At 38.7% G+C, this 12,180-nt stretch overlaps 1 protein-coding gene and 1 pseudogene across 4 annotated transcripts in view; one reads left to right on the top strand and one right to left on the bottom strand.

Annotated features, from left to right (window-relative positions):
- Fut8 (fucosyltransferase 8) overlaps positions 1-12,180 on the bottom strand; it is a 240,380-nt gene that overhangs the window by 21,369 nt on the left and 206,831 nt on the right. For all 4 annotated transcript variants that reach the window (XM_029484493.2, XM_085830487.1, XM_029484494.2 and 1 more), the window contains 2 exons: positions 6,253-6,499; positions 4,707-4,883 (listed from right to left, as the gene is read on the bottom strand). In XM_029484493.2, coding sequence (XP_029340353.1) covers positions 4,707-4,883; positions 6,253-6,499 — 424 coding nt within the window. The remainder of the gene's footprint in view (positions 1-4,706; positions 4,884-6,252; positions 6,500-12,180) is intronic.
- On the top strand, positions 1,688-2,435 carry LOC110306714 (ribosome maturation protein SBDS pseudogene; annotated as a pseudogene).

Raw genomic sequence — 12,180 nt, 5'->3', positions numbered from 1 at the left:
TCTGTAATAGAACCAAATAAAATACGTGAGAGTGAATTTAGCCAAGTAGGTGGAAGATCTGCATGTTAACAAGTATGAAGTACTAATGAACAAACCTAAAGACTTAAAGAAGTACAAAATGCAATAAACTGTTAAAAGTTTCTTTATTCAACGTGACCAGCAGATTCAATGCAATTCCTAATAAAATTCCAATTTCATTTTCCACAGTAGAGAAGCAGCCTACCTACAACCTATATAGAATCAGAAAAGGTCTAAATTTCTAAAAGCAATCTTGAGCAAAATTCACTAACCTGGAAGTCTCACATTCCATGATTTCAAAACTGTGTGTTACACATCTGCTGTAATCAGAATAATGTAGTTCTGGCATGAAAACAGATATAATGATTAGGGAAATGGAAAGCTGCAAAATAAACAAAGGATCTAAGGTCTGATTTCCTAGAACATCTAACAGAGAAAGGACAGTCTGTCTAATAAATATAGTATTAGGAATATTGGATATCCACAGACAGAAACATGAAAATAGACCCCTGTCTTACACCAAGTTGAAAACAAAAAACTAACTCAAAATGGATAAAAGGTTTCAGTGTAGCCTGGAGACTGCAAACTATTTCAATGACACTCAGAGAAAGCTCTGTGAAACTGGTTTACGTAATGATATAGTAGGCAAGACTCTAAAACCATAGGTAACAAAAGAAAAAACAGCAAGTAGGACTTCTTCAAACTAAAATGTTGCTGCAAATGCACTGTAGAGGCAACCACATATTGGGGACATGTGTCATGCCATGCATCTGATAAGGGTTAATTTCTAAACTATGTATGGAAAAGAATATGAAAGGTGTTCATCATTTCTGAGCACCAGGAAAATGCAAATTAAAACCATAATGAGTTATCATCTTGCACCCTTCAGAATGGCTGTTAACAAAAAGACAGAGAGTAGTAAGTGTCACTCAAGCTGTGGTACAAAGGAATCCTTGATACACTGTGGGGACAGGATAAACAAGTATTACCTTAAAGGATGGAACTGGCTCAAAACTAAAAGAACAGAATTACCACATGATCCATCCATGATTCTATTAGTGGCCATATATACAAAGTAGCTGAAGTCAGCATCAAAGAAATCTCTCTCTACTCTCCATCTTCACTTCAGGGGCCAAGATATGGAAGCTCCTTAGATGCCCACCAAGGACAATCAATCTCAATCTCTCTCTCTCTCTCTCACACACACACACACAAACATACACACAATATGTTTATAAAGTGATAGGTGTTAATTAGCTTGACTCTTTCTACAACACTGTATCCCACAAACATACAGAGTTGTTAGAAATAAATAAGCAAATAGACTTAAATGACCTAAGAAGATAAATTAAATGTTATACTAAGTGAAAAACAAGTTCAAATTACACTGAATCCTAACTATTTTTAAAAAATGTGACTAAGGGCTAGGAGGTCATCAGTTGGTATCGTGCTTGCCAAGAAGTCCTGGATCTAATTTCTAGCAACAGAGAAACTGGATGTGGTAGCAGGGGCTTATAATTCTAGTACTGGGTGGGGGAAAGAATTATAAGAATCATAAGTTCAAAGTCGGAAGAGTCGCACACTCATTGGGCATTAAGGGTTTGAGCAACACAGGGTCGTTCAGTTGAGCACTTGGAGTCTCCTCGAGGGAGATCTGTGAGCAGCCACCATGTCAATCTTCACCCCCACCAACCAGATCCGACTGACCAATGTGGCCGTGCGAAGCGGGGAGGGAAGTACTTTGAAATTGCCTGCTATAAAAACAAGGTTATCGGCTGGCAGAGTGGTGTGGAAAAAGACCTTGACGAAGATCTGCAGACCCATTCAGTGTTTGTAAATGTTTCCAAAGGTCAGGTTGCCAAGAAGGAAGACCTTAACAGTGCATTTGGGACAGACGACCAGACTGAAATCTGCAAGCAGATTTTGACTAAAGGAGAAGTTCAAGTGTCAGATAAAGAATGGCACACACAGCTGGAGCAGATGTTTACGGATATTGCCACCATTGTGGCAGGCAAGTGTGTGATCCCAGAAACAAAGAGACCTTACACCATTATCCTCATGGAGGGAGCCATGAAGGGCACCCACTACTACTCCGTCACACACAACAAGAGCACAAAGCAGCAGGCCTTGGAAGTGATAAAGCAGCTGAAAGAGAAGATGAAGATGGAGCAGGCACACATGCAATTGCGCTTTATCCTGCCAGTGAACAAAGGGAAGAAGCTGAAGGAAAAGCTGAAGCCACTGATGAAGGTGGTGGAGAGTGAGGACTACAGCCAGCAGCTGGAGATCGTGTGCCTCATCGACTCAGGCTGCCTTAGAGCACTGATGAGCTAATAAAAAAGGAAACGAAAGGCAAGGGTTCTCTGGAAGTGCTCAGTCTGAAGGACGTGGAGGAAGGAGATGAGAAGTTTAAATGACACCGCCCGGCTCCTCAGCTGGAGCAGGACCGCGGATGCTTGTTCCTCACAGCAGCAGCAGCTCGTTCTGTCACCTGCCAAAAGTCCTGCTCAAGTGACATGCCACTTTCCATCTTGTGTTAAACATTTACCCAGGTACCTGGGTATTTTTGTTGTCAATTGGGGTTTCCAGCCAAAATGAAAAATAACCCAAAATAGAGAGTCCAGAACAGCTGTTCACTGCTGCGTATGCCTTTCTAGTTCCAGGGGGGACCAGAGACAGCATTGGTGGATAAGAAGGTAGAGTTCGTACGTGACAGATCATTGGACAGGGGTCTGTATAACAAAAGGGGTAAGCCTGCTGGAAAAGGAAATAGGGTGTTTCTGCATAATGAAGTCCAGGTCTGGGGTGTGAGCGTGGAGAGAACTTCCTGGTTCCCTCCCAATAGATGTATAATGACTAGGGAGAATTTGACTTTCTATTTTTTTTTTTTTTTTTTTTTTTTGGTTTTTCGAGACAGGGTTTCTCTGTGTAGCCCTGGCTGTCCTGGAACTCACTCTGTATACCAGGCTGGCCTCGAACTCAGAAATCCACCTGCCTCTGCCTCCCAAGTGCTGGGATTAAAGGCGAGTGCCACCACTGCCTGGCTTGACTTTCTAATTTTCAACAAACATGGTACCAAAACTGACTTAGATTATTCTTGGGAAAATATATACAGTCATTTAATACTAATTCTTAAAGGTTTATAATATATGTTAGTATAGTTAAAATTATATGTAATCAATTAAACTTATTTTTATTAAAAAAAAAGAAGAAGTTCAAAGTCATCCTCAGTTACCATTGTGAGTTTGAGGTCAGCCTGGGCCACATGAGACTCCATTTAAAAAATCAGAGCCAAAATGTGACTACACAAATTTCTGAGAGGAAAATGCCATTATTTAAACAATGGCTGTCACGGGGTAATGTGACTGCGGGTAGTACTTTTCCTTTATTATCCTATTTATAAACTTCTATATCTTCTAATGAACACAAATTACTTTGCCAATCAAGGGAAGAAAAAAGTTGTGATGCATTCAATAATACGTCAAAGAGTAGACAAAAATAATATCCTTTCTTTAATCAACTTACACACTGTGTCTAGTGTTTTAAAATTAATGAGCACTGTATATCAATTGAAAACTGCTTTAGAGGTTTTGCTCAGGGGTCACTTAATATATGGTTCTTATATTGACTTAGTTTTATATTCAGTTGACTAGTTTCTTGGCTATGTATACTCAACCACTAGAGGAAACTGCTGCATTTTAGGCCTTATTCTAAATGTTTTTTTTTTTTCCTGCTCACAACTAATGGGGTTGGGGAGGGGGAAAGAGAGAGAGAGACCGACCAAGGAGTATATTAAATAGGAAAATAGTTTAAACAATTAACTGTTGACAGAATGTTTTCAAATGGATGGCATTTAGATAAATAATTCAGCATTTACTGGGCCTATCTATACCAGAGTTAGGTATTGCATTAAAAGCATATGTACTGCAGGAGACGGGTGCACAGGTGTTCAACCACATCACAAGAACATGCAGAGGAGAGATACATCCTACTCAAGGCTTAGAGATGATTTCTGGAAGGGTATCTGAGCAAAGCTAAAACTGTTTTTCTCTCTTTCTTTACTTTCATATATACTTAATGTACCTTTTACTTATTGACCCAGATCATCTGAGAAGAAATTTACAATTTGGATCAAGGCTTTGTCTGTGTGTTTCTTAATATTCCGCAGACCGTACAGCAGTACTATTCACACCATATTCTCGCTGTCTCTTCCATCCCTAGGATGGGAATTCCTTAACCACAGAGTGTACCGTGGTCATATGGTGACTCTGTGTAAGGAAGAAGCTCCGGAGTAAAACGGACCTCACCAGCATTTCAATCTGGAACGCCCCAATCTTCAGAACTGTGAGACATAAACTGTTCAGTAAGCCCCAGTCTATGAAATCTTGTTTATGGCAACTCCAGTGTGCTACAAAAGAATTTGGTATCAAGAAGGATGGTAATGTGTTTGATGATGACTGCTGGTGATGCTATACAAATTGGCAGTCTAATTTCTTTTTGATTTCTTATTACATCAGGTATGGCAAAAAGGTATGGCTTGTTTAGATTAAGACTTGTACAATTATGTAGTCTTTTAATTTTGGAACCCATTACTTAGCAATAAGAAGAATCACAAGTTCCTAGATTAAGGATTCTTTTCAATTAAAAGAAATTATCCCACTAGAGAGCCACAAGTTGGTCTAACTTACTTTGTCTTTGCCTCCTTTAACAAAGTAGGGTCATCAGTAGCCAGATATACTCTTTTTTTATCCACTTGCATTCTGCGTGCGAGAAGCTGAAAATGTTCTTCAACATGTACCATGTACTCCTCGATGGGATGGAAGGCTGCTTCTGTTCCCACTTTGTCTGTGCGTCTGACATGGACTCTGCGGAGAGGTGGAGAGCATGCTGATAAGGTACTGGTACTCAACTAGTACCTTATCACGTGGCACTAGGGGCATATTAGACCAATTTTTCATTTATTCTTACCATTAGAAAAATAAAATCATTTTGAAACATTTCACAAATACTTTAATATAGTTTGCATGCTGAATAGTACAGGACAATATGAAAGGCAAGTAAAGGTCTTGAGAAATACCTTCCCACAGAAAAAGCAATTGGCATATCAAGAATATATGGGAGCCTGGAAGCAAGATACTCTCCAACTCTCCATTAAAAAAATAGATTTAAGTTTTAAAACACATTTAAGTTTTAAGATTCTTGAGACTAAAATCATAACCAGATTCACAGCTTAAAGATACTGCCTGTAACATTCTGATGCCAAGGCGTATCTATCTATCTTTTTTTTTTTCATTTTACCCTGTACAGTTGCAACTTCAGTTCATCGAATTTAAAGTCATGTAAGGAAACACAGACTCATATGAACTTTCACTACAGTTAAAACAAGCAAGCCTTTAAAAGATATTGGCTATAGCCATTACAGCTTGGTGTTCTCTATCAAATGCAAACAGAAACAGATCTCATTTGTTGCATTGAGGAAAAAACCCACAATGTTATTAAATTGGTGTTGTTAAATGACACAGCCTTATACTGTCCTACAATGGCAAGTCACTGACTGCCAGCATTCTCCCAAGTCACTGACTGCCAGCATTCTCCCTGCATCTCAGTTTTGCTTAAGGCCAGGGCTGTGTCTTGGATCTGAGTGAGGGCGGGAGTACACTGGGGTAGCTGTCATCTTCGGGCTGTTGTTTTCTTTGCATCCAGACTATAGTCCAGATGTGGATTTGATCAGAGGAACATCTATTCTGTCATCTTTTCTTTCCTACATTCTTCTTAATCACTGTTTCTCTCAGGAGATTGGACCTGTTTCATGTGCTCTGTATAAATGAAGTGGGGCAGCGAGAATTCACTACTCTGAATTTCAATGAAGTTTCAGGGAATGAACACTATTTAATATTCTGATTTCAATATGTACTTCCTTTAGCTCTAACATTTAGAATAGGGGTCAGTAATTACATAGAGAGATTAAGATATGAAGAAAGATGTGGAGTAGGAAATATGAAAGTAAAACAAAGAGCTTCATTAAAAACAAGAGGGAGAGACGAAGGAAGAGGAGCATCGAAGCCAGTCTGCTCTGTTGCCCTATGTGCGCAAGGAAGAACAGCCTCTAGGGTCTAGAACCTTTGTTATTTAGTGGAACCATGACTATTAAATTATATAAAATTTACAGTAAAAGGCAAACAGGTACAACTACTGCTATATATTATTGTTTGAGAGGGGAAAATACACTCTTACCCAATAACTGGATGTTTGAAGCCAAGCTTCTTGGTGGCTTCTTCTATTTCCTTTTCCAGCCAAGGTTGTGGACGAATCAAGTATTTGACAAACTGGGACACCCACCACACTGCAGGGTCACCATGGACTCTTAGGAGTCGGTCTGCAAGGTCTTCTGGAACAGCCAGCGGTAAGTAAGGAGGCCGAGGATGGAGGCTGTCTACGATGGGGAGCTCCACCACTTGAATGTTTTTGTCATTTACTTCACCTAAGGGAACACCAAAACACAGTGTGACTACATTACACTTCTCACACATTTACCATACAACCAAACTCACTTGGAGTACTGTTACCTTCATAGCAACTCTAAGGAAATATGTTTTTTACTTTATAGTGGAAGTCTTTTTTTTTTTTTTTTTTTCCTACAGTACCAGAGCAAGATTGACAGAGCTAAGCATGCCTCTCAAGTGTGAGACCTTTCTAACAACTCCTACCGCCCAGTCACATTATCACTTTATACTTCAAGTTAGGACAGTAACCAGCATCCAAAGTATTTATCAGCCACATGGTTGAGAGATATGACGCTACCAAGTTCATGTTTTCTGTTTCTTTCTTTGGTTATTATATACTAAATATCCTGGAATTTCTAGCATGTTATTATCGTTAATGGTCCTTGCATTTCTATTGTAACAGACACTAAAATAACAAAGAATTACAATTATAAATCAAGTCATCTGTATTTTTTTGTAGAAAAAAATAGACAACTAAAATATTTTTCTTGGCTAAGTTAGACTTAGTATATATTCAATTATAATAACAGAAACTTGCTCCTTACTTATCTCAATAGTAAAGTTCAGAGATTAAGTAATCATTTATGACTGCCTTCAAAATTCATCATTGCTATTTCTGTACTACTAAGTGTATAATTCAGTGATTAAAAAACCCCACAGTGAGCAGGTTGGTGGTGGTGCACACCTTTAATCCCAGCACTGGGAAGGCAGAGGCAGGTGGATTTCTGAGTTCGAAGCCAGCCTGGTCTACAAAGTGATTTCCAGGACAGCCAGGGCTACACAGAGAAACCCTGTCTGGAGAAACCAAAATAAATAAATAAATAAATAACCCCACATGGACAGTACACCCAGATTTTACACACTACAGGTTGCCCAGTAGTAAGTAGAAGATTAAAATACTACACAAAAAACTGTACTGAGTTACAATTTTAATAACAGAAATATAAGCATAAGTATACAAAATAATCCCAGTTAAGATGTCATTATCACAAGATAATTAAGGAAACAATATACTTCTAAAGAATAAGCCCTTGGTCTTGCAAACTTTATATGCCTCAGTACTGGGGAATGCCAGGGCTAAAGAGTGGGAGTAGGTGGGTAGGGGAGGGGGGGTATGGGGAACTTTTGGGATAGCATTGAAAATGTAAATGAAGAAAATACCTAATTAAAAAAAATAAGCCTATAAAAAGTGTATCCACTAGTATGAAATAGCTTATTTCTCTCTCTCTCTCTCTCTCTCTCTCTCTCTCTCTCTGTGTGTGTATAATACATACATTCATACAAACACACACACACACATATGGAACACAGCTAGTAAGGCTAACTGCATAGGTCTTTTAAAATCAGTTTAGTACAGTTAAGACTTTAAAATTTTGGTAATATTCTATTTCTCTGCTATGCAAAACCATTTCACGATTTTAAGAACAAAGTGCCTAACACATGACATTTGTAGTATGAATGAATAAATGAATGAATGGTAATTTAACATCAGCACTGCAGTTCATCTAGTGCTTCAGCTAAGACAGCACTGGCACCTTTTTCAGAGGAGGAACTGCAAGTAAGAGTGTGAGGGAGAAGAATGAGATGCATTTTAAATTAAGCTGCACCAGTTTCCCTTAAGGCAAGGAGAACAGTGGTGCTTTGCCAGATATGGAAATGATCAGAAGCAAGACCCAAATAAAAGAGAGAATGGAGAATGAAAGAGGAAGGGAAAGATGGTTATTTTTAATGAGAGGGAGGGAGGGAGGGAGGGGGAGGGGGAGGGGGAGGGAGGGGGGGAGGGGGAGGGAGAGAGCGAGAGAGAGAGAGAGAGAGAGAGCGAGAGCGAGCGAGCGAGAGAGAGAGAGAGAGAGAGAGAGAGAGAGAGAGAGAGAGCGAGAGCGAGAGAGCGAGCGAGAGAGAGAGAGAGAGAGAGCGAGAGCGAGAGAGCGAGAGAGCGAGAGCGAGAGCGAGGTATTCCTGGAGTTGGGCAGGGTGCATTCTTATAATCTCAGCACTTAGAAAGTTAGAACAGAGGATCCTGGATTCAAAGCCAGCATGCACTACAAAATAAGACGTCTTTAAAAGGCATTACCATTGGTCTCAGTGGAAGAAAGGGAGAAAATAGGAAATAGAGAAGGCAGCAGCAAATGCTCTCGTAATACCTATAAACATATCTACCTACACAAAAGCAGAGCTGACAGTGCTGTCCACTGTTACTTCTTCCTAACAAGGCTATTCTAAATGTTCAGTCTACACAGCTCAAATGTCACTAATAACATGTTATTCTCTGTTGACACCAAGTCCTCAATTTCTTTATCATTAGCAATAGTGACAACCTTCAGAATGCAATGAAAACATCTTCCAGCTAAAGAAGTGTAGTTTCATTGATTTTTTTGTTCTTACCTTCATTAACTCATTAACTTGTTTAAATATTTGCTGAATTATATTGAAATGTTTGAGGAATTCCATAATAGCCACAATATAAAATGACATGCTTCACCAAGCAAAATCTACATGATTTCCACTGCAAAACCTCACTTAGATTGTGCTGTTTACAGGGCAAGAGAAATAAAACATCACCACTAGCAAATGTGCTTTTAAAAACTGTCTAGCAAAAGGTCAGCCTCAAAAAGAAAAAAAATATTTCTATTTACCACTAGCAAGGATTAAACTTTAGTTTCTTCAGTCATTTCACACACACACACACACATATACACAGAGAGAGAGAGAGAGAGAGAGAGAGAGAGAGAGAGAGAGAGAGAGAGAGAGAGAGAGAAATACTAAGTGAATGTATTTTATAGATGTTAGTCGTAATGATGGATCCACTGAAATTCAAGCCATGCCACTAAATTTCATGTGGGTGATGTTGCTGACTGGTAGTTCTGACCCCAGCTGGTCAATTTCTGTTACAGGGTGATCATCAGACACGGTTTATTAATTTATGAATTAGGTTTTCAAGCATCAGAATTGCTTGTCTGCGTTGCATTGTATCTCTGCATCTCGCTAAGTATAAGTTGCATGTAAGTGTTACATGATTGAACACAAGAGGCTCAAACATGCTTGGATATGAAGACTTTGCTATCTTCTGTAGCCAAGGGGACTGTACATATCATCAACCGTGGTCACACAGCAATATATCACTGAAACGTTTTCTTCCAATATAAGTGAAACTTTGTCCTCTTTTATAACAGCTGCCCTTCCTTCTTCCCTCAGCTCCTAGACACCACTTTCTGTTGTCTCTATGAGATCAGTTTTTTTGTAGATACTACACATACATGAGATCATATGTATCTTTTCTATTTCTGGATTATTTCAACGTATGAATTAATAAACTCAATAAACTTATACAAATTAGTAACAGCTTTATATTATCAACAAACCATTTGAAAAAAAATTTAAAAAATAATCATATTTGCAACAGCATAAAAATCTTCAATTCAAGAGTAAATTTTTAAAATTATTTTATTTACTTTACATCCCAGTATCAGTTTCTTCTCTCCTCCCAGTCTCCCTTCTCCTAGCTCCTTCCCCATTCCCTTCTCCTCTGAGAAGGGGGAGCCTCCCTTACCACCCCTCCCAGCCCCAGCCCCTCACCTCCCCCATGTCAGTCACTGCTGGACTTAGGCACATCCTCTCTCTCACTGAGCCCAAACAAGGTTGCATTTCAATAATGTGATGAAATATCTAAATAGTGAAAATGATAAAATAATAAAAGAAACTGAGGACACAAATAAATGGAAATGGCCCATGTACACAGGCTAGAAAAATTAATATTAAAATATTCATAGTATCCAAAGTGATTTATAGCAATGTATTCCATATCTCAATTCTAAAGTCATTTTTCAAAGAAATAGAAAAACACAATTGATATGCAACTATACAAATAACCTAAACAGCCAAAGCAATCTTCAAAAGGAAGGGGCAGGAGCTAGAGACATTACACTTGGGTTTTACAATGTATCACAAAGCTTTTGCAATCAAAGCACAACAGTGCTGGCAGGAAAACAGACACAGCGACCAAAGAAAGTCAAGGGCTCACAACAGCTGATCTAAGTCAATGTACCAAGTACATACAAAGGTGTCTCTTCTGTAGATGATAATAAGAAAAATAGGTATTAACATGCAGGAAAATGAAAATGGACTCTCATACCATATACACAAATGGACTCAAAATGCATAAAGACAAGTACAAGATCAGAAACAATAAAGCTGTAAGAAAACCAAAAATCCCCCAAACATACAAACAAAATGCAACAAAAAACCCCCCAAAACAGGAAAGGCTCCACAACACTGGCTGAGGCAATGATTTCATGAATGAGCCTCTCAAGCCACAGGCAACTAAAACAAAAAGAGAGGGATGGTGTCAGACTAAAATGCTTCTGCACAGCCAAGCAAGCAACTTGGTGAAGAGACAACCTGAACATTAAGTTGCAAATGAATACACAGAATTCAAACACAGAAAAGTATGGAAAAAGTTAGTCTGATTTTTAAAAAAAGTAATAGGCAAAGGATATAAGCAGACATTTCTGAAAAGAAGTATAAATGGACAAGAATAAGGAAAAATGTTGATATCTCTAATCAACACTAAAGTCCAAATCAAAATCACATTAGGATGGTTGTCAGCAGAAATACAGAGGATGATTAATATACATTATCAAAGTTGTGGAGAAGGAACAATTGTGCCTAGTGGGATGTAAATCAGTGACCATTTGGAAGCAATATTTAAAACAGAAATCATCTGAGAACACAGCCTCGGAATGATTTTTTGAAACTTTACTACTTTGAAGAAAGTATATAGAACTAACCTTCCAGAAAAAGAATGTTTTGTATGGTAAATCATACAGAAGTTGACAATACTGCATATTTGTAAAAATCAGCACCAACTAGTCTATGCTTTATACGACAGACTGCTCAGTTCACCTTGAACTGACAACCATCATTACTAGAATGCTGATTGTCTTAATCATATACAGGCAACCACAGCTGTTATGAGTTCTTGAGTACAGTGGTCCCGTAATATCCAAAAAAACAAAAAACAAAAAACATTGTTTTTGCCTGCTCTTCCCAGACCTCTGGCTCTTACAATCTTTTTCTATATATACTTATGTAGTAAATGTATAGAATAGGTTTCCACGTGACTTTTTCAAACGTCCTTACTGCTAATTCCCCCCACCCTCACTCCTCAGGAGCGGTCATTCTGAAGTCATGCATGACTCAGAAAACTGAGAATGGCCAAGACAAGTCTTCAAATCACTTGAGAAAACTATGGGATATATATTTTTCTTGAAGGGAAGAGGTTATTTATTTATTTATTTATTTATTTATTTATTTATTTATGGTTTTTCGAGACAGGGTTTCTCTGTATAGCCCTGGCTGTCCTGGAACTCACTTTGTAGACCAGGCTGGCCTCGAACTCAGAAATCTGCCTGCCTCTGCCTCCCGAGTGCTGGGATTAAAGGCGTGTGCCACCATGCCCAGAAGGGAAGAGATTATCAGCATCTTTTTAGCATTTGAAAGCTGTCTGCTTTCTAGGATTAAGACTGTAAAATAGGTTTCTTTCTCTAACTTATAGGCAAAAAGGCAGTGAGGTTTTCATATTCTCTTTCTGTTATCAGCAGTGGAAGATGCAGCCTAATGCTAATGGCTGTAACCCCTGAATTCTCCCTCAAGGGTCTCC

Source organism: Mus caroli, unplaced genomic scaffold (genome assembly GCF_978045245.1).
Source record: "Mus caroli unplaced genomic scaffold, Mus_caroli_1 scaffold_14, whole genome shotgun sequence".
Classification (NCBI taxonomy): domain Eukaryota; kingdom Metazoa; phylum Chordata; class Mammalia; order Rodentia; family Muridae; genus Mus; species Mus caroli.
The sequence above is the reverse complement of the archived record's forward strand: the minus strand, read 5'-3'. Positions and strand labels throughout refer to the sequence as shown.